General features: G+C 41.1%; 2 protein-coding genes across 4 annotated transcripts in view; one reads left to right on the forward strand and one right to left on the reverse strand.

The window, feature by feature from the left end:
• The window catches only part of mpv17 (mitochondrial inner membrane protein MPV17), a 93,913-nt gene that overhangs the window by 3,325 nt on the left and 64,166 nt on the right, over nt 1-26,422 (reverse strand). The window lies entirely within an intron of this gene.
• Nucleotides 977-26,306, forward strand: cad (carbamoyl-phosphate synthetase 2, aspartate transcarbamylase, and dihydroorotase). The gene is given in 45 exon segments (XM_054618456.1): nt 977-1,389; nt 2,443-2,582; nt 2,717-2,846; nt 3,071-3,213; nt 3,374-3,515; nt 4,182-4,353; nt 5,692-5,877; nt 5,989-6,098; nt 6,469-6,611; nt 6,763-6,894; nt 7,316-7,549; nt 7,638-7,859; nt 8,518-8,706; nt 8,790-8,914; nt 9,201-9,334; nt 9,485-9,597; nt 10,595-10,759; nt 10,861-10,946; nt 11,212-11,458; nt 11,870-11,968; nt 12,163-12,387; nt 12,560-12,742; nt 12,848-13,066; nt 13,575-13,742; nt 13,872-14,054; nt 15,010-15,114; nt 15,952-16,200; nt 16,283-16,364; nt 17,067-17,233; nt 17,491-17,655; nt 18,032-18,163; nt 18,669-18,870; nt 18,970-19,160; nt 19,329-19,469; nt 20,376-20,465; nt 20,663-20,720; nt 20,723-20,803; nt 20,954-21,147; nt 21,401-21,475; nt 22,407-22,619; nt 23,689-23,814; nt 23,899-24,054; nt 24,212-24,313; nt 24,528-24,622; nt 25,392-26,306. Coding segments are annotated over 45 exon segments (6,696 nt in total). The 5' UTR covers nt 977-1,307; the 3' UTR covers nt 25,492-26,306.

Consider the following 26,422-nt stretch of genomic DNA (forward strand, 5'->3'; position numbering starts at 1 on the left):
ATTAATAGGCTTGAGTCAAAGATAGCTGCTACTCCACCTCCTCGGCCTGTGCCTCGAGGAATATGAGTATTAATATAACTTGGAGGAGTTGATTCATTAAGGCTAACGTACTCTTCATGACACAGCCAGGTTTCAGTAAGACAAAATAAATCAATATGATTATCTGATATTAAATCATTTACAAGTACACCCTTAGATGACAGAGATCTATCTATCTATCTATCTATCTATCTATCTATCTATCTATCTATCTATCTATCTATCTATCTATCTATCTATCTATCTATCTAGCTATCCATCCATCCATCCATCCATCCATCCATCCATCCATCCATCCATCCATCCATCCATCCACCCACCCACCTATCCATCCATCCATCCATCCATCCACCTACCTATCCATCCATCCATCCATCCATCTATCTACCTACCTATCTATCTATCTATCCATCCACCCACCCACCCACCTACCTACCTATCCATCCATCTACCTACCTACCCATCCATCCATCCATCCATCCATCCACCTACCTACCTATCATCTATCTATCTACCTACCCATCCATCCATCCATCCATCCATCCATCCATCCATCCATCCATCCATCCATCCATCTACCTACCTACCTATCTATCTATCCATCCATCCATCCACCCACCCACCTACCTATCCATCTACCTACCTACCTACCTACCTACCCATCCATCCATCCATCCATCCATCCATCTATCTATCTATCTATCTATCTATCTATCTATCTATCTATCTATCTATCTATCTATCTATCTATCTATCTATCTATCTATCCATCCATCCATCCATCCATCTATCTATCTATCTATCTATCCATCCATCCATCCATCCATCTATCTATCTATCTATCTATCCATCCATCCATCTATCTATCCAGTCTGTCTGACTTTTATTTTGAAATTTCTCGGCGGAAATGCAGTGCGTGCGACGTCAAACCTTCCGGTCTGAGAAGCAGGCCGACTTCCACACTGCTGTCGGCGCGTGTGGACCACTTTTACCTCATCGTCCCGACCGACCAAACAGCAAATGATCTAACTTAACTCCATTTTCGTGTAATTGTTGCCTCAATTACAGAAAATTCAAGAACACGCCAACAGACATCTGCTCGGCGTTCAAATTTGGTCTTCTTCTGTAGTTTTTAATTAGTCTCATCTTACCTCTCCTGCTTCGTCGAGCGGCGTGAGTTTCACGTGGAGACCTGGGGAGCCATCACTGCTCTAAACCATCGTTACATTTCCCGGTTACTTTTGGTTAGCATTAGCTATCTGAGAAAAATGGCAACCTTGATTCTAGAAGACGGGACCACGTTCAAAGGGCTCCTATTTGGTGCAGACGTGTCAGTGTCGGGAGAAGTTGGTACGTCCTTTTTAAAGCTCATTCATAACTTCAATGTCTTAACGTCACTGCTACTCCAGCTAGCGCATACCCAAACTACCTGTGCAGACCCACGTGCACAAATAGCTGACTTCAGATAAGAGTTTTGGTTCTATGTGTTTTGCTCTTTTGAACGTAATATCACACGGGTAGACAGGCTTTTGGTGAGAGTTGCAAAGCGCCAAACCCCCTTCCCCAAAAGTAACTCAACGTTACTTCCCCCCCTCCTCATAGGACCGTGTAGCCGAAGCCAAACTTCATTCAACATCTGTCTATTATCTGTTCGGGTAGCGACAGTTGAACGGTTAAAGATGAGGCAATACTTTAAACGTGGCCAATATTTGCTGTGGGATTACATCACATCACATTACATTACAGCCATTTTTATTTAAATAAGTATAAATGGATTAGGATTTAAAAAAAAAAAATTAGAAAAAAAAAAGGGATGCCCGAATATCGATATCTGATATTGGATCAATATACTGACTCAGATTGCTGGTTTGGGTATCATTGACAATGGGGCCTAACTCTGACATTCTTGTGTATACACTGGAATTATAATTCCTCTTATGTCCAATTTGTTGATACATTAAAAGAGGTTTGCACTTGAATTTTAATTTAATTCCGGGTCATTTTGAAAATCTTTTACCAAAGTACTGGGGTACTATTTAAATAATAAAGAACCCTATTGAACCCTATGTATTTATTGTTTAAAAAAAAAAAATCAATTGAAGAAAGCAATGTTTAAGTCAAGCCTGATGTTGCCTTGCGCATAAAAGAATGATGATCCCACTCACTTCCACACAGTGGGATTGGTGCATCCCTATTTGAAAATGAACATACATCTGTATCAAGACTCGTCTGCCTGATTTCAGCAAAAAATTCAACATATGCAGACAAGAACAGCTTTTACTTGTAGGATTTATGATGATTTTAACACATTGTCTGAATTCTGGTGTCAGCGAATTATAGAATACTCTTTGCGTTACATATTTAAACGCCACTCGAATATAACTGAATGATTTGTGTGTCTAGTGTTTCAGACTGGTATGGTGGGGTACCCCGAGGCTCTAACTGACCCGTCCTACCACTGCCAGCTGCTGACCCTCACTTACCCTCTGGTGGGCAACTATGGTGTACCGCAGGACGAAGAGGGAGAGTTTGGACTCAGCCAGGTGGGCAACAATAAGTCAGTCAGGAAAACGGAAGAAACAGGATCTAACTTTTTGTCTGTGATCATAGTGTTTCTTTTCCTCATACCAACACCACATAGTGACATATTTTCTTGTACTCGTGTTGTCTTGCTCAGTGGTTTGAGTCATCAAAGATCCACGCTGCAGCTCTGATCATCGGAGAGCTGTCGGAGAGTCCAAGTCACTGGAGTTCAGTCAAGTCACTGGACCAGTGGCTCAAAGAGCAAGGTGTTCCTGGAATACAAGGTCAGGAAATCTAAATCTAAATGGACAAATACTGCTAAATACATGCAAAATTAAATGCATGATTTGATAGAATTGGAACAGGTGTTAAGGTTGAATCACAATTTGCCATGTAATATATAAGATGATGTATAAAGCAATCAGAGATGCTTGCAAGCTTCTAAGATATAAAAACACAAAACCTCAAGTACAAATTTTAGATTATCTGTCGTTTCCATGTTCTCCAGGCATTGACACCCGCCGTCTGACCAAAAAGATCAGAGAGAAGGGCACCATGTTGGGGAAGCTGGTTATGGACGGGACTCCTGAGGACAATATTCCCTTTGATAACCCGGACAAGAGAAACCTGGTTCAGGAAGTCTCCATGAAGGTAACCCACCTAAAATGTGTGTAGGAAGATAATCAAGCGGGTTTAAAGTTAAGAAATCAATTAGATTGTCTGTCTTAATACACACAAATAATACAGCAAACAGCCCTTGTTCTGACCCCAGACCAGTATATCTGATTACTTCTCCTTTGTTCGTGCCCAGGAGCCCAGAGTTTTCAACCCCAGTGGTAGTTTGCGAATCACAGTGGTGGACTGCGGCATCAAATACAACCAGATCCGCTGCCTGGCTCAGAGGGGCGCCTGTGTAACCGTCGTACCCTGGGACCACCCGCTGGACAGCACAGGTCTGTTACACGCCTCCTCCTGTGCTAATAGTCATTTTGACTTTAGTGCCAGACATAAGGGAAATAGGTTCACATGGGCAGAAAACATCAAGTTTTCACCATACCTTTTGCAGAGCATAAAACCCAAATATGGGACCATGCTTGCATTGTAAGACATTTTTAGACATATAGCTGCTTTAGACACTTCAAAATTAAGTTATATTGCAACAAATAAAGTACAAAGTACAATCTATGCAGCAAATAAAGTACAATTTATGCAACAGATAAAGTTCCAGAAAATGTTTTTTTTTTCAGTTAGTCTCATGCAATAGGAGGCGGTTATTGTTCACATATGTAGACCTTTTAAAAAACTAAGAGTCTATGTTATGGTGTTTGATGTTCTGTACATGACCACAGACAGTGTATTTGGAAGCATCATGTGAATTGTATGCTCGTAATATCTCAGCACACAGATCTGGAGAGTCAATTTATTTAAGTTGTATTAGTGGTCTTTGGTGGTTAATGCCCATGGATAGCTTGACAATTTATTGCACTCTGCCATGCCTCCGTTGGCTAACGGCGTCCGCACATCTACTTACGTCATCATTGTTTAGAAAGTGTGATATAGTTATCCGACCCTCAGTGGTAACACAGGCATTGTTTTTATTTCTTCTTGTCTTTTTCTAGATTTTGATGGTTTGTTCATCAGTAACGGCCCCGGGGACCCCCAACTCTGTCAGACCACCATCAACAACGTGAGGAAGGTGGTGTGCGTGGAACGTCCAAAGCCGGTTTTCGGCATTTGCCTCGGACACCAGCTGCTCTCTTTAGTCATTGGATCGAAGACCTACAAGATGAAGTTAGTACCTCATACTGTTCATAATGTTCATGGTTGACTCAGATCTCAATTGTGATGAATTGATCACCAATTTAACATTCACATTATGAGTTGAGATACATTCTTATCTCCATCAGATTTTTGCAGCAGTTTATGAAGCTCTCAAACAGTGCTGATCAATTATAAATTGGTTGATTTATTGAGCAAATATTCAAGTTGAATAACCTTTTTAGCATACTGCTGATATGCATTTACGCCTGGCGCTCAGGCAGTCTCTTTCGAAGATTTTTGGATCAGGCAGGACAAAGACAGAAATGTGCCCTCGGTGACCTGAACCAGGGAACCTCTTCAAAACCTGTTTCCACTATCTAGAAACACAGACATTCATGCCCAGGAACTCTGTTTTTTTTGGAGAGTTGTGATGTTAGCTGCAGATTTTTGCTGTTCTCAGCAATCTGGCCTCTCATGACCGATCTTGTTATGAGAAAAGGCTAAACAAGCAAGCCGCTCCTCTCCTCACTGTAGAACTCCACATTAACATCTGTGAGACTCCACCAACGGCAGCTTTATCAGGCTCGGTGTGAAGGTCACAGCGGGCAGCCGATGTTCCCATCACCCCCCCCCGGAATGTTTTTCTCAATCCCATCTCAAATGACGAGGGTATTGTGGGATTGCAGAGATATTGAAATTCCAGATGGTTCACAGGGCTTCCTTGTAAGAAACAGTTTCCATATATCAGCATTTGACCCTAAACCTTTCTATCTTCACCTGGACATGAAAGTCCCAAGGCCACATTCAAGTGTACCTTGAAAAATGTAACTAATTTAAATTTGGGTCAGCTAAACCTTTTGAATAGTTTTTTTTGCTGAAGCACACTTTGTTATGCATGTCATCCCCCTGTAAAATGTCTTTCTTTAAATTTTAATTATTTTAAGGACTTGAAATGATTTACTGGACATGGCTTCTTTCACTGGTTTCCTGGTTGAATCCAGTGCACAACAATCTTTTGTGTTCAAAAATGGTTTGATAAAATGCATATTTTATTTTATTTGTTTATATAAGAAATTTGGTTTTGTAGGCTCTGTTAAGGCATAACGTCACTGAATATCTCCACTAAAACCCAGAATGATGCAATAAATGCAGCTACTACCACAAATATTGTGTCATCTGAATCTCTTCAGGTTAAGGTCTTTTCCATATGCAACAAGTGGGGTCAATCATATCCTTTTATATTGAAGGTGGCCAACACTAACCAGTTCTGATAAACACTTGATTATCCAACAAATATGTCTGTCTGCTCCTCAAAATGAACGAGTCTATAACCCAAGGGATTTGATTTTTATTTCTCTTGTCTCTTAGGTACGGTAACCGCGGCCATAACCAGCCGTGCATCCATAAGGGAACTGATCGCTGCTTCATCACCAGTCAAAACCACGGCTTCGCCGTCGACCCAGAAACCCTGCCGAAAGACTGGGACGTCCTCTTCACCAACGCCAATGATCAGACCAATGAGGGCATCGTGCACGACACAAAACCCCTATTCAGGTAACGAGCTCAGTGACATGATTGTGATGTGATAATAAATAGAGATGCCTCGTATGTGACAAACAATGTGATCAAATATTTTGTGATGCTTTTTTTTCTTTTTTCTTCCAGTGTTCAGTTCCACCCAGAGCACATGGCCGGTCCCACAGACCTGGTCGGCCTGTTTGATGTCTTCCTTGACACCGTGAAAGACCACAAGGAGGGCAACGCCACCACAACTGGTAACAATAATTTCAGTATTTTTAAAGTACCTTATTAAGAACTTTTAAAATCACAGTACAGCTTATTGATAGCTTACAGCTGCACTTTTTTCGAGAAACCATGGTCACTGCGAGAGTGGAAGATGACAGAGAAACGATGCTCCTGCTTCCCTGGAGTCAGCGGTGTGGCAACATTTTGCCTCATTAACAGGAAAACTACAGTTATAGGGCCATGCTACAGTATTTGGTTGTTACAGTGTTTAGTTATCAATGTCAACATTCAGTTCAATATTGTTTTTCCCTTTACTGGTCGAAAAGTGCATCAAAGTAATTCTATGAATTGGTGCAAAACACAAAATCAAAACGCTTGTGTGTCATTCTTTTTCTTCAGTGAAGCAACGTGTCATGGATCACCTCACGTACCCGGGTTCCCCAAAGCCCGAAGAGGTATTGCGCCCAAGGAAGGTCCTCATCCTGGGCTCTGGAGGACTGTCCATCGGCCAGGCTGGGGAGTTCGACTACTCCGGATCCCAGGTCTGTCAGGAATACCTTTTTGATAACAGCAGTTCAAATATTCTGATGTTGTTGATGAAAGTAATTCAATTTTGGGATGCAGAATAAATTAGGAGTTTATGAGGCTGGGAGGGTTAGTATTCCATCTTATATCGTTTGTCTTGTTTTCTAGGCTATTAAAGCTCTCAAGGAAGAGAATATCCAGACTGTGCTGATCAACCCGAACATCGCCACTGTTCAGACCTCCAAGGGTCTGGCTGACAAAGTCTACTTCCTGCCTATCACGGCCGAGTATGTCACTCAGGTACGGATGAACTCTCTCTTGTTCATTATTTTTTATTTGTGTTCATTGATTTTCATTTTAACAGATAAGTTCAATGCAAATAATATTTTGTGTTCCAACAATGGATTACAACTGAGAGGTTGTTGTTTTTTCCCGTCAAATGAGCTAGTTTGCATGCTAATACCATTATAAAGGTCTCCATTTTGACTGTAATTTACTTAATGTAGTGACTGATAAGGGAAGAGGGAACCTGTGAAAATAGACCATGAAGAATATGATGGGTTTAAGTTCCTGGAAAGCAAAAAGTATTTTTGTAATTGTAGTCCGTACAACAATAGAAGGCATGAATTACTTTTCCTTGTACTTTGATTCTAGATTTTCTTACAGCAATTATTTCCATATGGTATCAATGTTCCATGTCATCCCCTTTTTTCGCTCTCAGGTAATAAAGAACGAACGTCCCGACGGCGTGCTGCTGACCTTCGGCGGTCAGACGGCTTTGAACTGCGGTGTGGAGCTCACCAAGCGGGGCGTCCTGGAGAAGTATAACGTTAAGGTTTTGGGAACACCCGTGGCATCCATCGAGATGACTGAAGACAGGAAGATCTTTGTGGAGAAGATGGAAGAGATCAATGAACATGTTGCACCCAGTGAAGCAGCGCTGACTGTTGATCAGGTGAGGGAGGACATTACATCCATTCATTTAAACCATGCCTTATATTTCTCATGTCTAAATGCATCCTCTCAATTTATGTCTTTTAAAGGCAGTGGCAGCTGCAGAACGCATATGCTACCCCGTTCTGGTGCGTTCCGCTTTTGCTCTTGGTGGTCTGGGCTCGGGCTTTGCCAACAACAGAGAGGAGCTCGTCTCTCTGGTGACAGCAGCCTTCGCCCACACTTCCCAGGTGCTCGTGGACAAATCCCTGAAAGGCTGGAAGGAGATCGAGTACGAGGTGGTCCGTGATGCCTATGACAACTGTGTCACTGTGAGTAAATAAGAGACAAATGATGGTGGTACGCAATAGGCTGGTCTAGCAGCAATCTAACAGCACTATAAATTACATTTATACAACCAATACCAAAAACATATTTTTCCCCCCCCCATGTTTTTAAGGTCATAAATTATATATAATATACGACGACAGATATTCAAATCTTCATTTGAAAACCTCAATAGAATATTCAAATGTAAAAAAAGTACATTTTCTTTGTTGGTTTAAATCTGGGCTAGATTAAGAGATGCTTAAAATATTTAAAGATGTTAGGTTTGAGGACATGAAGTTAATTAATATCTGATGGGAGAAAAGTCGGTTCTTTCCAAGTTTAGGTGTTAAGTGGATGATAAAAACACCCATTTGACTAGAAAACAATGAGATGTGATCAGGTTATGGTTCCTTTTATGTGGATATTATATTTACCACTTGGACTTAACCTTCATTGTTCTGTTATTGTACATCTGGGATGATAATCCTAGTTTGTTTTTTTTCTAAATAAAGTAAGTAAGACATAAACAGGATCTGACGATAGAAGTACCAAAAATAAACCTGCGTATTAAGTATATTAATGTTACAATATTGCATTTTAATGTAGCATTTTAGGATACTTGTCACTATACTTGAGTCTGCATTTGTTCTTCTTGTTCAGGTTTGTAATATGGAGAATGTTGACCCCCTTGGCATCCATACTGGAGAATCCATTGTGGTGGCGCCCAGTCAGACGCTTAACGACCATGAATACAACATGCTGAGGAACACGGCCATCAAAGTCATCAGGCACCTCGGCATCGTGGGAGAGTGCAACATCCAGTACGCTCTTAACCCAGAGTCTGAACAGGTACACGTGGCGCACAATATTTAAAAAATAAGTGTTCATACGTATACCAATACTCATTAACTCTGCATGATAATGTTTTGCAGTACTACATCATCGAGGTGAACGCCCGTCTGTCACGGAGCTCGGCCCTGGCCAGTAAGGCGACAGGTTATCCTCTGGCGTATGTTGCGGCTAAACTTGGCCTGGGGATCCCGCTGCCACAGCTCAAGTATGTGTATAATATTTTAATACTTCAGAAAACACATCAATACTCTCAGAGTAGGGATGAGTATTGAGCTCTGTAGATGCAAGTGTTGAAAACTGAAACAAGAACCTTCCTGGGTAGAAGTATGTGTATGTAGCAAATGATGTATTTTATTCTCAAATTCAAGTATGGTATGTATTTTTGTTTGGTGCGCAAAATTTAGGGATAGCTCCACTATGAGCTCTAAAACGTCTTGGAATTGTGTGATTAAGGAATGGAAAATCAGATTTTATTTTATTTTTTTCTTTAGGAACTCTGTTACCAACTCGACAACAGCGAACTTTGAGCCTAGTTTGGACTACTGTGTGGTGAAGGTGCCACGCTGGGATCTCAGCAAGTTCCTCAGGGTTTCCACCAAGATTGGCAGCTCCATGAAGAGTGTTGGTAGGCGTCAAATAATTGTATCATTTTTATCACGATTCTGCCTTGATTAATTGTACGCTTTGGGGCTTGAAAGAGGAAACAGTGTTAGCTGAGATTTTAATCTTAACAGTGACAATAAGTAGATCTTCACCAGTACTTTTTCCTCTATAGGTGAAGTGATGGCTATCGGCCGCAGCTTTGAGGAGGCCTTCCAGAAAGCTCTGAGGATGGTGGATGAGAACTGTGTTGGCTTTGACCACACCATCAAGCCCGTCTCTGAGAAGGTAGAAAAGTTTGTCCCTTCTTTCATTTTTTGTTTTTACTGTTGTGTTGCCAATGCCGATACCTGTAATCCTTACGTCCTTCAACCCGTGGTGAGTTGCTCAGTGTCCGTTACCTGGTATCGAATCAACCATTCAATCATCATTAGTGTGTCAAGCCAGTAGTGGGGTAGGAACAGTCTGAAGAAGCTCTTTTTCATAAATACTAGTTAATTTGCATTTTGTAGAAAAATCGTTAAAAGGAAAATTGGCCACCTTTTTATGTGGACGACCAATCAATGCCGATGGTGAATGTATTCAATCGAAGCAAAAAATGGTTCACTGTGTTCCAAATTGACCAAGAAAGCTGAGTCCTCCTGCGCCCAGAGCATTTTGCTTGATGCATTTTATACAAGCGAAGAGACAAAGGATGTTTTTTGCTTGTTTTTTGAGCATCATCTAGAGATGACCCACTGGCTACCTGGAGAAATACAGCTGAATTAGTCTGTACTTCTTCCTTGCACTGACTACATCACTGTCACGTAAAATGACTGCCTGGATACAGGAAGAACAACAGATTTTGCAACTTTCTCTGTCACTATAACACGCACGGAGGAATATATTGCTTCAATCGACTGCATTTACCATCAACAATGATTGGACTTCCCCATAAAAGGCTTTTACCTTGAGAATCTTTTTTAACCTAACTTGCGATCTAAAACGCATGCTGAATGAGCCTTGGTACACACTGTAAGTGAGAAGAAAATCAATCAAATGCTCCTTCTTGTCCACTATTCCCTAATGGACTTGTTGAGCTCTGTTCTTAAAACTTTTATTTGAAGACTACATGGCCTCAAATCCTACATTTATGCTAAGGGTTACTGATCCAGAATACTGTATACTGTCAAGTAGATAATATCTTGTAATCATACTGTTCGAGAGCTCACAGCTGACAAATAACTAGCACCACAAAAGTAAAGATATATGATCATACCTTGTCTCTGTCCCCTCTGCCAACCAGGAGTTGCAGATTCCTACAGACAAGCGCATCTTTGTTTTGGCATCGGCATTCAGAGCCGGCTACACGGTGGACCAGCTCAATGAGCTCACCAAGATCGACCGCTGGTTCCTGCACAAGATGAAGAACATCGCTGACCACGAGAAGCTGCTGGAGACGTACAACCAGGTAAATTTGATGAGAGGTAACTGATGTGGGGAAAACTATAATGAAGTTCTGTCTTCTCTTGAGTCTTTTGTATTTATTGTTGACGTTGTTCTTCCTACCAGGATGAGAGTGCGATGCCTCCAGAGGTGATGCGAAAGGCCAAGCAGCTGGGCTTCTCAGACAAGCAGATCGCACAAGCTGTACAGAGGTGAGAAGGAAAAACAAGATCGGGCCCAAGGACACATTATTTCATCATTTTTAGGCTTGTTGCTACAGTCGGTCTGCACCACAAATTGATTTCTAGACCAGACTGAATATAGACAATCTTGCTCTGCCTGAGTTCATTATTGTTATTGTTCATACCAAAAATGATGGTCGAAAATCTGTAATCTCTTCCTTTTTTCATTGTCCTTATTTCACTCTATCAACATTTTTCTGTATGTGTCTTTTTTTTTTCCTCCCCCCTACTACAGCACAGAGCTTGTCGTGAGAAAGCTGCGTCACGATTGGTCCATCTTACCTGTGGTGAAGCAGATCGACACAGTGGCGGCCGAATGGCCCGCCTACACAAACTACCTGTACCTGACCTACCACGGCACAGAAGACGACCTGGGCTTCAACGACCAGCACGTCATGGTGATCGGCTCCGGCGTGTACCGCATCGGCAGCAGCGTGGAGTTCGACTGGTGTGCGGTCGGGTGCATCACAGAGCTCAGGAAGGTGAGTCTCAGATGAGTGGCACATAAAAGACTGAAATGGACGTGAGGGGAACATCTAAACTATTCCTCTAAGACATAAAGCACTTTCTATCCAGATATATGAACAGACCGACAGATACAGCATAACAGAGGCTCTCTGTGGCCAGCTCTTGATCTCTGACCTGACATGGAGGAAGCTCTCGGCACTGAAAATAATTGCAAGCTAATGACTTTGGCTTTTTTGCAGCTTGTTGAACCTTAATCATTATTAATTGCGTCTTTATTTTTTTTAGCATGGTAAGGTCACTTAATTTTTTTTAATTGACAAGTTCAGCTTGAGATTTTGAGAATAAGATGATGCTTAACCATTTTTTTGGCAAGCCACATGAATAAGTACTGTTTTAATAACATTTGGTTGTCCCTTTTGTTGCAGATGGGCTATAAGACCATCATGGTGAACTACAACCCAGAGACAGTCAGCACAGACTATGACATGTGTGACCGCCTCTACTTTGATGAGATCTCCTTTGAGGTAAGATTTTCCCACTAATTAAAAACCAATGACAGCAATATTTTAAGACATAATTCATGGGTGTGTAACACTTCCTATATCTTACCGTACTTAAAATGCATTGTGCACTTTAGGAGTAATACAAGAGTTTGTATAGCAGTATGAATAGCAGGGTTGTTGTATGATGTTTAATGAGTGTCCTGGACATAATTCAGGTGGTGATGGATATCTATGAGAGGGAAAGCCCAGAGGGAGTGATCCTCTCTATGGGAGGCCAGCTGCCCAACAACATCGCCATGTCGCTGCACCGTCAGCAGTGTCGCATCTTGGGGACCTCACCCGAGTTCATCGACTGTGCCGAGAACAGGTTCAAGTTCTCCCGAATGCTGGACACCATCGGAATCAGCCAGCCGCTGTGGAAGGAGCTCTCCGACACCGAGGTACAACGGACTGGGTTCATACTAGGACATGTTTTTAAATATAGACTTTCGGAGGAAAAAGTTTATGCATTGTAAAGGGTCTTTTTTTCTGCATACCGTATACCTAAAATTGAAAGAGAAAGAAAATGCTCAAAGACCTTACGTCTTTTTCCCCCATTTCTTTTTTCTTCAGTCTGCTATGAAGTTTTGTGAGACCGTGGGTTATCCCTGCCTGGTTCGTCCTTCCTACGTTCTCAGCGGAGCAGCCATGAATGTCGCCTACACTGACAGCGACCTGGAGAAATACCTGACTAACGCTGTAGCTGTGTCCAAGGAATACCCTGTTGTGATCTCCAAATTCATACAGGAGGCCAAGGTTGGACAAGAAAAGATTAGAAAGTAGTTGAAGTTGAGCTCTAAGATTATCTGTCAGAATATGAAATTAAGTTTTTAAGGGCTGTGTCATTTACGCAATGTCCAGGAGATTGACGTAGACGCCGTCGCCTCTGACGGGGTCGTGATGGCCATCGCAGTATCCGAACACGTGGAGAACGCTGGCGTTCACTCCGGGGACGCCACACTGGTGACACCACCGCAGGATCTCAATCAGAAGACCATGGAGAGGATCAAGATGATCGTCCATGCCATTGGCCAGGAGCTGCAGGTCACCGGCCCTTTCAACTTGCAGTTGATCGCCAAGGTGAGAATCATTCTGGAAGTTCTGCCACGTTGATATGAATCAGACACATAAACATCTTTTGATTTGTGTACAGATGCGACTAGATCTGCTGCAGCGGCCATTGTAGGCTGTTTCCGCCAGAAACAGCCTACAAATCAGAGCATTGCAGGGAGCTTGCTGGCTACATGCGTGCTAAACTCACCCGTAAAGATTGTTCTAAGTGAACTTACACAAACGACAACACTTAGTACTGGATATATCTACACCCATACTATGATTGTTGTTTTACATTTCTTTTCTTCTTGCCTGGTAGTCAGGTATTGCTCTTAATACTTATGAAGATACACAAGTTTTTATAAAAAGGCTACATGTTTCTTAACAACTTGGGACGCTAGCAAGCCTTGTTTATCATGATCTAGCAGACACTCAGTGTGGTGCAGTGATTTTATTTGAAAGTAATTAAATGGTAAACAGGTGAGAAATTAAGAGCAATAATATTAAGCTGCCCTTTTTTTTTTTTTTTTCCTAGGATGATCAACTGAAGGTGATCGAGTGCAACGTCCGAGTCTCCCGCTCCTTTCCCTTCGTATCAAAGACACTGGGCGTGGACCTTGTTGCCCTGGCAACACGGACCATTGTGGGGGAGGAAGTGGAGCCTTTGGGCCTCATGAGAGGGAAAGGGATTGTTGGAGTGAAGGTAACCAAGGCACTCGTTAGGGCTGCATAGCACCTTCTATGGAGACGGAGAGAAGGCTCCCATCAGTTATAATTTCACCTTGCCGTGTGTCATGTGTTTCCTCTTAACCGTGTGTCACGTATCCTCCAGGTTCCCCAGTTTTCGTTCTCTCGGCTGGCCGGAGCCGACGTGGTGCTCGGGGTGGAGATGACCAGCACTGGCGAGGTGGCCTGTTTTGGGGAGAACCGATACGAGGCTTACCTCAAAGCCATGCTCTCCACGGGCTTCAAGATCCCCAAAAAGAACATCCTGCTCTCCATCGGCAGCTATAAGGTACTGGCAACAACATTTAACTCTCTTTAAATAGCGATGATTTTAAGGCGGCCCGAAAGCCGTGTGGTTTCGAGCGCATACCTCATGGGCGTGGATGCCTTGAGCAGTAAGTCTCCAGATCAATTCCTGTCTGGCCGGACCGTTTGCTGCATGGCATTCCCCTGCTCTTTTTCCACATTTCCTGTCTATCTGCCTAATAAAGGCATAAACTGTGAGAGTTATTCACAGGTGAATGTTGTGTTCCGCTCATCCGTTTGGATGTTGAAATTATGCATTTTAGTAGAAGAATGTACAAACAGTCTTGGATTGCAATTAACAGTGCTTAAGACCATGTAGCCATTAAAAAAAAATGTTTTAGCTTTTTTGTTTTCTTTCACATGACTGTGTGTGCTTCATAGAAAAACTTTAAAGCTTTGTCTTTGGCCACAAAAGTAACAATTTGTACCCAAATAAACCATGAAATGGTTACAACTGAAAAAACGGAGGCCTAGTCCACATGTTAACAGGTATTTCTATGAACCGGTTTTCCTGTTTATGGAACTGTTGTGTTTTACAGAAGAAAAAAACGTAAACTCAGGAAAAATTGTAAACATCGGTTTATGGTCTCAATCGCTAGTTCCTCACTTCCATGTAAAATAACCTGATGAAGGTCTATGCACCGAAACGTCGTGACTAAAATACATTTATATGCAAGTGAAGAAGCCAGTGTGCGGGAGTTTTTGTTCTATACTCAATCGCTAGTTTAAAAAAAAATTCAATACAGCATGATGTTCATTTAGTTAATCCGAAAATAGATACAGCAATCCAACTGTATGGAAAGCAATTAAGTGGTTATTTGTCTCTGAACTTATTGTGGTAATTTGACAATTGATAAAGTGTGGAGACTGTATTAAGCTAGGCTCTAATGGACATTTGACTTTTTAAACAGTGTTTAATATGTTTTGTGTGTTTACAGAACAAGAGTGAGCTGCTGCCCACCGTGGAGACTCTGGAGTCTCTGGGTTACGCCCTGTACGCCAGTCTGGGTACTGCAGACTTCTACACAGAACATGGAGTCAAGGTAACTGAACTGAGCTGTTTCATATTCTGATTTATTTCATCACTTAATTGCAGAAAAAGATACTGTTCAGTCAGGTAATCAAGATTCATGGAAAGACCGATGTATAATAATTTACAGTGCAACTAAATTGACTCGCTATGGAATAAAGCTAAGAATCTCTGGTGTTACAAACCTCAGCTTTTTAAGTATTCTTTACAGCTTTGTCCTGCAATGTGCCAACAGCATGGTGTCTTCTTCCTGCTTGTTGCTGTTAAACAAATCTTAATTTTGGGTTCTGAAAGCCCTTATTCTTGAGTCGAAATTACTCACCACACAGCATTGTAAAAAGGATATGGCGTTGTGCAGTTCGAAAGAGGTCAGCTTCCAGATTTTCCTTCACTGAGGAACACACGTTCTTCAAAAAATATATACTGAAGTCTTAGCTGAAACATTGAATTCAAACCATCGGACATCATCTACAAAAAGCATATTTTACTTGATGTTATAGGCAGCTAACTTAAGCAGGACAGCTAGCAAGCTTAGATTTTTTTTACATGGATTGAGGTCATTTGGCAGACGAAAGAAATGGCTCCTCACAACGCTGATTGTGTTGCTAACTTTACTAGAATAACTATAGCTTTTATCCTTGTAATTGTCTGTAAAAATATTTTCCTAGTCGTGTGTTTCAAAGAGTTTAAGTAAATTAGAAGTCAAACAAAATGCATCATACCAGAGGTAAAACAAAGGCCATCCTCTACCCGATGTATAAATATGCTAATGTTACACATAATCTGAGCAATTAAATAAGGAGGAATTATCACAAAGCATCAAAAATATCCTTTTGGTTTCCTGTTTCAGGTGAAAGCAGTGGACTGGCCCTTTGAGGAGGAGGTGGACAGCGAGTGTCCCACCAAAGAGAAGCAGCGAAGCATCATGAACTACTTGGAGGAAAACCACTTCGATCTGGTCATCAACCTCTCCATGAGGAACAGCGGAGGTCGCAGGCTCTCCTCCTTTGTCACCAAGGGCTACAGGACGAGACGCATGGCCATCGACTACTCTGTTCCCCTCATCATCGACATCAAGTGCACCAAGCTCTTTGTCCAGGTTGTTTTTGTTATTCTTTTAGAATAAAATCATAAGCTTTTTGTTGGATGGCAACATAAGTGTTGATGTTTTTTTTTTTTAGGCTCTTCATCAAATCGGTCCGACTCCACCAGTGAAAACACACATCGACAGCATGACGTCCCAGACGCTGGTCCGTCTGCCTGGTGAGTCGCTGCAACCAGCAGAGGGGAAATTTGAACGATTGATGTGTTGCTCTATATTGTGGGTGCTTTGAAAAGTTCTTGTCATTGGTCATGAGCTGCAAAATGCAGAACACACATTTTTCTTTTTCTTTTTTTATTGTCTTCCAGAAAACTATAAAAAAGATAACCTTTCACGTTAAAGTCTTTTAAGATAGAGTTATACAACATTTTGAAGCTTCGAAGGGCATTAATAATTTATGTTAATATTGTTATAAACAATAAACGATAGTAGCCTAGTAGTAACAGTAGTAGATGAACAAATGTTCATATTTTATAATACTAACTACAAAAAGGAATTGAAAAGAAACTGTTGATTGACATGTAATTCTTTGCTTGTAAAGTTTATTAATAATATTATTAATATTATTGTATCACTTTGTGTGTTTATATGCACTCTAATATCCTGGATGTTGTTTTATTTTTGAAGTATCCAGTTTCTGTTTTGTGCTTTTAAACATATTTTCCTGGTTTCAGAAACCTTGATACTGTTAGAATGATGTATCCAGGGATATGAATAACCAGGTTACTTCATATTCAGTGCAAAGGTTATACCCCTTATATGATCAAAACCAGGATAAAAATCATGAATAGAAAATATTTGCGTACATGCCATTGTACATAGTGTTTATTAAAAAAAATATTAAAACTGTGACTGATTCTTAGGTCTGATCGATGTGCATGTCCACCTGCGGGAGCCGGGTGCCACACACAAGGAGGACTTCTCCTCTGGGACAGCAGCTGCTCTGGCAGGAGGAGTGACCATGGTGTGTGCGATGCCCAATACTTCCCCCGCCATCATTGACGCCAGCACCCTGGCCCTGGTACAGAAGGTACGCCAAGATTTCCTTTGTTGGTTGTCAGTTAAATTATGACTCAATCGTCCGGTCAAAACTGTGAGGAGTGTCAAAGCTCTGGTTGTAGCAGGTCAATACAGACCTCTGATCAAGATCTGTTGAATGTTTAAGAAATGTTCTTGTTATTCATGGAAATGATAGACCGTCTCTGATGTTGTGTTATCCAAGTATTTAATCAAAGTTAACAGAAATAAAATGAGACCAATAAATCCTGTGTTACATTGTATCATCAGCTGGCCAAAGCGGGCTGCAGGTGTGACTACGCTCTGTATTTGGGCGCTGCTTCAGACAACGCCGCCATCCTGCCGTCCATCGCTAGCCAGGCTGTCGGCCTGAAGATGTACCTGAACGACACGTACTCCACCCTCAAGATGGACAACGTATCTCTCTGGATGGAGGTAGGCCTAAACCAACTGCATTTACATGAATACACCATTTTCAAAATTTAGTTCAAAGGTAGTTAAACCTTTTTATGCAAAATGTGCTAAATGTGTCTTCAAATAGTTTTTCTGGTATTGTATTAAAGTGGGATGATTCCAAATGTATAATGAAGGGAAATGGGTGTTTTGTGCAAGATTTTGGCTTACCTTGTTTATTTAGTTATTTATGTGTTTTGTTGTTATATTGTTTACCCAAAAATATATTTCTTCTTTCTTTAAGGTTAGTCATTTCCAGTCCTGTTTGTTCTGTTCAAATGAAGTAATTTGCCACTGTGACAAGCCTTAAGTCACTATTGAATTTGACACTAAACCATGTGTCTGGTTCTGTATGAAGCACTTTGAAAAGTGGCCCCAGCAGATGCCCATCGTTGCTCACGCTGAGAAGCAGACGGTGGCCGCAATCCTGATGGTGGCACAGCTCTACCAGCGGCCAGTCCACATCTGCCACGTGGCCTCCAAGGAAGAGGTAAATACAGTTTTCAATTTTATTAAAATGAAGATTTTGTTGAAATGTCAAGAATATGGTTGAACTTTGAGTAGTAGTGCCAGGCTGCAGAGAAAATGTATCAAGAAATATATATTTTTTATGTATTTTAAGAATAAAGTGGAAATGTTGAGAATAAACATTTAACTTTTGAGAATAAATGAAATAGCACACTTCCTAGCATCAAAATGTAGGGTTAGTTCTTGAAAAGCAAAATTTAAATGATCTTATTTTTTTCTTTCTTTATCCCTGGTCCTTCTAATCTTCCGTAGAGATATGTAGTACTACAATCAATGCTTTATGCACATAGTCATACTTATGTAAACTTTACTATGAGGTTCTTTCTATACCTTTAGGATTTACATTTTAGGTTCTTGGTAGCAGTATTTAACACCTATAATATGACAATATGATAATATTTTTCTGCTCCATATGCCCGATGTCTTCATGGTGTATTATCAAACTCCTCATCTCTCGTCTTTTACAGATCCTGATCATCCGAGCAGCGAAGCAGAGGGGCATCCAGGTCACATGTGAGGTGGCTCCTCATCACCTCTTCCTTTGCGAGGAGAACCTGGCAGACATCGGAGACGGAAGAGCGCAGGTCCGGCCCATGCTGGGAACACGCGAGGACATGGAGGCTCTCTGGGAACATCTGGACATCATCGACTGCTTTGCCACAGACCACGGTCGGTGACCACACAGAAACCAGTCTGACAATCAAATAATTATTAACACCTTAGGAAAAGAGCTAGCGTTTTACTCGTGAACATGTTTTGTGTTATTAGCTCCCCACTCTGTTGAGGAGAAGAGCGGGGATCGACCTCCCCCGGGTTACCCCGGCCTGGAGACCATGCTGCCGCTGCTGCTGACCGCTGTCAGCGACGGGCGTCTTACTCTGGATGACATCATCAGACGTCTTTATGACAATCCACGCAAGATCTTCAACCTCCCTGTGCAGGACAACACCTATGTGGAGGTACACACACACACATTGATAGAGCATGTGTGTTTAATGTGGTTTTATGATTCTTGTGTTTTGTTCTGAATTAGAGGCCACAGGAACCGATGCTTCATACATAATCTGGCAAATAATGCTCACGCTTCTGATTTGTTAATCACTTAATCACTTGTCTGTGCCTCTCAGGTGGACTTGGAGCAGGAGTGGGTTATTCCTCAGGCCATGCAGTTCACTAAGTCTAAGTGGACACCTTTCCAGGGTCTGAAGGTGAAGGGTAAAGTCCGCCGTGTGGTCCTTCGAGGAGAGGTGGCCTACATCGACGGCCAGGTCGGTACACACACACACACACACACACACACACACACACACACACACACACACACACACACACACACACACACTCACACGTTCGTTGTAGCAGCCTTATTCTGTTCACAAGCCAGCAAGGCTGTATTAAACTATAGGTTTATGAATAATTCTGAATGTTTATTGTTTTAGTGGATATTTTTACTCTTTGCTACATTCATTGTGGTCTGAAGATAGGAATTATAAAAACTTCTGAGGAGAAGCTTTGAAATGCATAAGGTTAACCGCTGAATCTCCCCGCTTTACAATCAATACATCATCAAATTAATAGATTAGACCTAAGGCAGCCTTTTTGGGGGGGATTTCACTCAGTCGTGTGACTTTTTGTCTTTGTGGCTCATTATAGAGTGTAGCGTATGTTGAATACACAGAAGCTGGGAAATTGGAAAAATTTATAATATGTGCATAATCTGTTATTCAGCAACACTTGAACATGTAATTTACCTCAATAAAAGTTGAGGTACACATGTATGCAAACTAAGGAATTCACACTTTTACAAAATCAAAGGTTAGAACAAATGCAAAGGAGCAAAACCGTCAAAGATGTGAATTTATGAAATAGTTTAAAGAAATATAAAACTACAGTAATAGCACTAGTGTGAATTTTCATTCTTGTTTGGGGGGTACATATTGTATACATATATTTTATTTTTCTCTTTTTTTATATATGTATACTCTATTTTATGTATACATTGAATAAGAATTGTACAAAAATAATGAATGTAAAACGGGTACGTGTAATGAGCCAATGCTTCAGATGAAATAGAATTAAACCTAAACATGATTTATGTAGCATTTTGATTTGATGAATCTGATTTGTTGGTAGATGTCTTTTAAACCGTGGTTGGTCCTCTCTCTCCCTCTCAGGTGTTGGTGCCTCCAGGTTATGGTGAAGATGTGAAGACGTGGCCCGCTGCTTCTATTCATCCTCCTGAACCGGTCAAAGAAAGTCCGAGGGTATTCAAAGTGGATGAAATAATAATACAGAAAAAAAAGATAACAGTTCTACAAACTGAAGAACCCAAAGTAAATATTAGGTTTATGGAAGTTTGGAGCACATAGTGATATATATATATATCTTCATCATCATCACAGTTTGATGGGTGTATATTGTTTGCATTTATTCAGAGCTTGTGTATTTCCTGTGGTTTTAGACTCCAGAGCACCCACGTCCTACTACGCCCCGGGAAGGCCCGGTCCGAACCCGAGCAGCCAGCCCCGCCGATTGGTAGGAGAGAGCCGCTACCTGCTGCCTCCTCGCATCCACCGCGCCTCCGATCCGGGATTTCCACCAGGTACTACAATTCCCATAATGCTTGGTATACATACATCATAGTGAGAAAAAAAACTAACGAAGCTTGTGAATATCTGCCTTCTATATACAGCATTATACTTTACTCATGTATCTAACTGATTGATGCATTGTGTCACCGTGCTCTCTGCAGAGATGGTTATGCTACCAACGGCCGGCGCTGTTGACGGTTACAGCCACCCTCCCCCTCTGTCCAGGCTGCTGTCCCCTCAGTCAGGACCAGGACAGCTACCTGCTGGACAGTTGTCCCACTTCCAGACCTCTCCTCTGCTCCACCCGCTCGTTGGCCAGCACATCCTGTCTGTCAGGCAGTTCAGTAAAGAGCAGGTATGACACACACACAGCACACACACACACACACACACACACACACACACACACACACACACACACACACACACACACACACACACACACACACACACACACACACACACACACACACACACACACACACACACACACACACACACACACACACACACACACAATAAAAAAAATACATCAACATGATCAACCTTTTGATGCAAATCATTTAGGTTTTGTTTTTTTCAGTTTTTGTATATTTTGTTTGTTTCAGATCTCACACCTTTTTAATGTTGCCCACACATTGCGTATGATGGTTCAGAAGGAACGAAGCCTGGACCTGCTGAAGGTAGGTCCTCTTCACAAAGGTGTTCATCTCATTGCTCATGTCAATGACAAATGAGGGAGTACTTTATGCACGTTAATACCAACGGCATCTGCAGTTATTGAGAAGTATTAATAAGTCAGTTTATTCCTTGGAGTGTGTGTGTGTGTGAGACTGCAGACACTATACAGTTCTGTTCTTGACCGCAGGATCTTTTCCCCAGGATTTAATTGTGTTTGACAGCAGGGACCAGGGTCTGATTAAGGTCAGGAGGGGACATTTTCACCCTAAAAAGTCCCTGGTTGGGGATAATACTTTCAGAAAGTACAGGGATTTAGGGGTGGGGTTTGCTGATTGGTCAAACACACAGCGCATCTGCTTCAACTCATGTACCACTTCATTCAAAAAACAAGGATGTAGTATGGATTAAGGACGAGGGGAAAGCATTTCTCTCTTTTCATCAAAAATATAGTTAGGCTTTGCTGTTGCTTTATTGCTCGTTTTCAACAAAAGACAAAGAGAAAAAAAAGGAGAGAGATTGCACCAACAAGCTGAGAGAGCGAGCTGGAGAACAGACGGAGACAGCACGGCGGTGCTGTGAATGAGGATAAAAAGAAGTGATTTTCTGATTGTTTCAGGGCGGTTTCGTTCTAAAGCACAAATAATCATCAAACACTGAACATCCTCTGCATTTAATTCATTACATCCAACCTGCATCAGTAAATACTATGCAGGTTGGATGAAATGTAGTCCCAGGAATAAAATCAGCAGGAACTTCTTGGTGTAAACACGGCTTATATGACTAAGCAGACTGAATACACTTTAAACAGAACAAGCGTTAAGGAATTGGGAACACCTGCTTCAACAGTTCTTGTACCTCGTACATGAAAGTAGTTTAGTTTGTGTCTGTCTCGAGCCCAGCTCCAAATCTAGCTCCTCTCTCCTCTCTGTCCAGGGTAAGGTGATGGCGTCCATGTTCTACGAGGTCAGCACTCGCACCAGTAGCTCCTTCGCGGCGGCCATGCAGCGGCTCGGCGGCTCGGTCGTCCACTTCAGTGAGTCCACCTCGTCGACACAAAAGGGAGAATCTCTGGCCGACTCTGTCCAGTCCATGAGCTGCTACGCCGACGTTCTGGTGCTCCGACACCCAACGCCTGGAGCCGTGGAGGTGGGTTTCAGCTTTGACTGATCCTTTTTGTAAAGTCAAGCACCATTTAATGTGCCTTTTGTTAGTTGCTGTAGTATGACACTTAACAGGTGTTAGATATTTAAAAAAATGTTTTTTTACAGTTCCTTCTGATGGGGGAAAAATATAACTCTTATATCATTTACAATCATCTTCTTACTTCAATTATTTCTTTCTTATTTTTGTATCTAGAATTAAATGCCTAAATTACAGTAAAGTTTTTCTGCTGGCTTCCAGTTAGTTTAACAACAAATTTAAGATACTGTTACTTATTTATATATCTATTCATGTACTCATCTGGTTATATGATTGATGAGCCTCCAAGATATGACCCTGGTAGATCTCTCAGATCCACAGATTTAACCAAAAACTCCCTCTGGATCTGAAGACTGCAAGAATACATCCGGCTTTTAAGACCCTGCTAAAGATTTTAAATCTAATTCATTTTTTTTTTTCTGTGCAGAATTTGAGAAAAACCTTTCGCTTCCCCCAGTGGTAGTATTAAAAAAATCTTTTTAATGGTTTCTGGGGTTGAAAAAAAAACAGTTTACAAGGTATCAGCCATTATTATTATGTTATTAATTATTCACATTTTTGATGAGTACCCCTAAAAAGGTTTTTCTTAAATAATTGTGATGAAGATGTATATTGGGTAGAACATGTTGCAGTTCTCAAACAAACTTGTCAGCGCTCTCTGGTGGACAAGCTATGCAATGAAGACACCTGTCAGATGTATCGTTGGCAATTCTATACTGCATTTTCTTGTTTATCAGCAAACATAAATTCCAATACTGTCTTGTCTTTTTTTATACATGTCTTTTTTTGCTTTTTGTTCTCTTTTGCTCAAGTCCAAACAAATATTATCTTTCAACTGTATCTCACATGCTTCATCATCCAATACAAATGGCTTGTGTGTCACAATTTGACTTAACTAAGTACAACTAAACAAGACTTGGGTATCTTACGATTATATGATCTATTATATTAGTTTTTCTATAATCACTTATACAAATCATTTTTCTGCTTTTGTCTTCATGTAATTCGTCTGCAGTGTGCATCTCGTCATTGCCGTAAGCCTGTGATCAATGCTGGAGACGGCGTCGGAGAGCATCCAACCCAGGCGCTGCTGGACGTCTTCACCATCAGAGAGGAGCTGGGGACGGTCAACGGCATGACGGTGAGAGATAGGACGACAATTATTGACACCGCCCCAAAAAACAAACAAAAGGTATCCTAATATCTTTCATGCGTTTTCTATCAGATAACTATGGTTGGAGATCTGAAACACGGCCGCACGGTTCATTCCCTCGCTAAACTGCTGACCCAGTACCGCATCACCCTGCGCTACGTGGCTCCCAAGAACCTCCACATGCCTGCAGAGATCATCAGCTACGTGGCCTCAAAGGGCATCAGACAGGTGGGGACTCAAACATTGTTCAAACAGTATTACAAGCCGCATTTGTGACGATATAATCTGACACATTTCTATTTTTCACATGAGCATTTCTCAAAGTTTCTTAATGTTATTATCTGAGTTTGTCCCAAAAAGATGGTGTATTTTTACCTGTTTGCAGGAGGAGTTTGAGAGCATCGAGGAAGCTCTGCCAGAGACCGACGTACTCTACATGACGAGGATCCAGAAGGAGAGGTTTGCATCTGAGGAGGAATACAAGGCCGTAAGTGAACTAGTGTTTCATTTCATCAACTGCTTGTACTTTGTCCCTTTAGATTAAGGTAGAAAACAGTGCCTTTTTAAACAAATGTTGTACAATAGAACCTTTAAGAGTAGTTTTACACTAAATTCTATTTATTTGAATTGGTAAATTATCATTGATGATGTTTTTTTGAATACCAAGTCAGCTTATATGTCTTCTGTTTTTTGTTTCTCAGTGTTTTGGCCAGTTCATCCTCACCCCTCACATCATGACTGTAGCCAAAAAGAAGATGGTGGTGATGCATCCGCTGCCAAGAGTCAATGAAATCAGGTAAGACCCAATCGGCGCCATTAGGGATTCTCACACAATGACCTGAAACTCCCTGGTCGAACACAAGACTGTAAAGGCTTTCTAAATGAATTGCTTTAAGATATTTATCGGGACAATTATAACTTTATTACAGGAGAGTATTACATGCAACACAGGTCCTCTGCTGGAATCGAACCATAGAAGTAATCTGTTATGCGCCTTAAATATCAGGTCATCAAGATGTCCCGAAAGTTAATTCTTGACCTTCTATTCAGTAATTAACCAAAATTATTTAATAAAAAGTCACCACAAGGTCCTTTTTTTTAGCTGTTCTGGACCTTTTCAATTGAATCACACAATCTTCCTCAGCAGATACTGTTCATTCAGTTCTCATTGAATTATAGATGTTCAGACTTCCAGTCCTCTGGGTACTTTTAGGACCTCTCATCCATGTTTGCTTAAAAGTCGAGACTTGATGCTCAAGTTTAAAGTTGATATTTCAGAGCTGCAGGGTTTCTTACTCGTGTAAAAGGAAGCACATTTCCCCGTGAAGTAAAAGAAACGTGATCTTATGTCAAGCTGCAACTAACTATTTTTATCACAGCTGCTAGTTAATTTCTCGATCAAATGTTTGTCATTTTTGCTATTAATAAATAATTTAAAGTTACATCTCCGACTTCACCGTTTTGCTCTCTTTAGTGGCACCTACGGCAATAAACAGGAATTGCAGGAATTTTGTTTTTGGATCCCACTTACTAACTGTGTGTTATCCTCATATTTTCTCTCTCAGTGTGGAGGTGGACACAGACCCAAGGGCAGCGTATTTCCGTCAAGCAGAGAACGGCATGTACATCCGAATGGCCCTGCTGGCCACCGTACTGGGCAGATAGATGCAGATGTGGTGGATATTTGTAGCACAAATTGTGAATTTTTTTTTTTAGAGTAATACATTTTAGACACAATGCAAGCTTTATTTTCCCTGAAATCTCTGGATTTCTTGTTTCCAGTCCCTGGATGGGTGTTAGTAGATTTGAATACATCAATAAGACTTTAACTTGGTCATTAAGTTACTGAATTCATATCGTGCTGCTAAATGTTACTGCGTTACTTCAGTGTGACAGACTGCTACTTGTTTTTCAACAACTTGATTTTTTTTTTTTAATGTCGTAAAACAAACCGTAAAACTGACTCTCCATAAAATTAGAAATACTACATGCTGTATTTGGAATAGTGATCATTTATTTTGTTTTAGTTTGTTCATCATGGTTAACAGACCAAAAGTATTTGTGCATTAGTGAGCTTGAGGAGCAGGGGAAGACTCCTTGGAGGAAAGACATTTCGATCATTAGGTTGATGGAACTAAGATGTGTGGTATTGATTAAATGTTTTGGTAGCTGGGTAAAATGTACTCAACTGTAGGTAAATCCAAAGGGACCGGTTACAATAATAAAAGGGACGAAACGGTGTGAGGGATTGCTCTGTTCTGACCAGTTATGCTGCAAGTTACATTTACTGTACCGTCTACTTTAACATGTTGCATTAACTGAAAATGGATACACACAAATCTTCTCTCCAGACTTGGTCTTTGATGGTTTGGGAGCGATTTCTTATACTGCTGCAGTTTAGAAGTAATTTCTTATCCAAATGCAAACAAATGTACTTTAAGTGTGGGTTAATTACTTTGTATTATGTGGAGAAATAAATAGTAATAATAAAAATAAAAAAAATCTCTTTTGCATTTGACATTGTCATTAATATCCATCACATGAACAACACAACATCTAGAAGAAGAAGATAATAAAATAAAGGAGGTTTGCTCCA

The sequence above is a fragment of the Anoplopoma fimbria genome, chromosome 18, assembly GCF_027596085.1.
Source record: "Anoplopoma fimbria isolate UVic2021 breed Golden Eagle Sablefish chromosome 18, Afim_UVic_2022, whole genome shotgun sequence".
NCBI lineage: Eukaryota > Metazoa > Chordata > Actinopteri > Perciformes > Anoplopomatidae > Anoplopoma > Anoplopoma fimbria.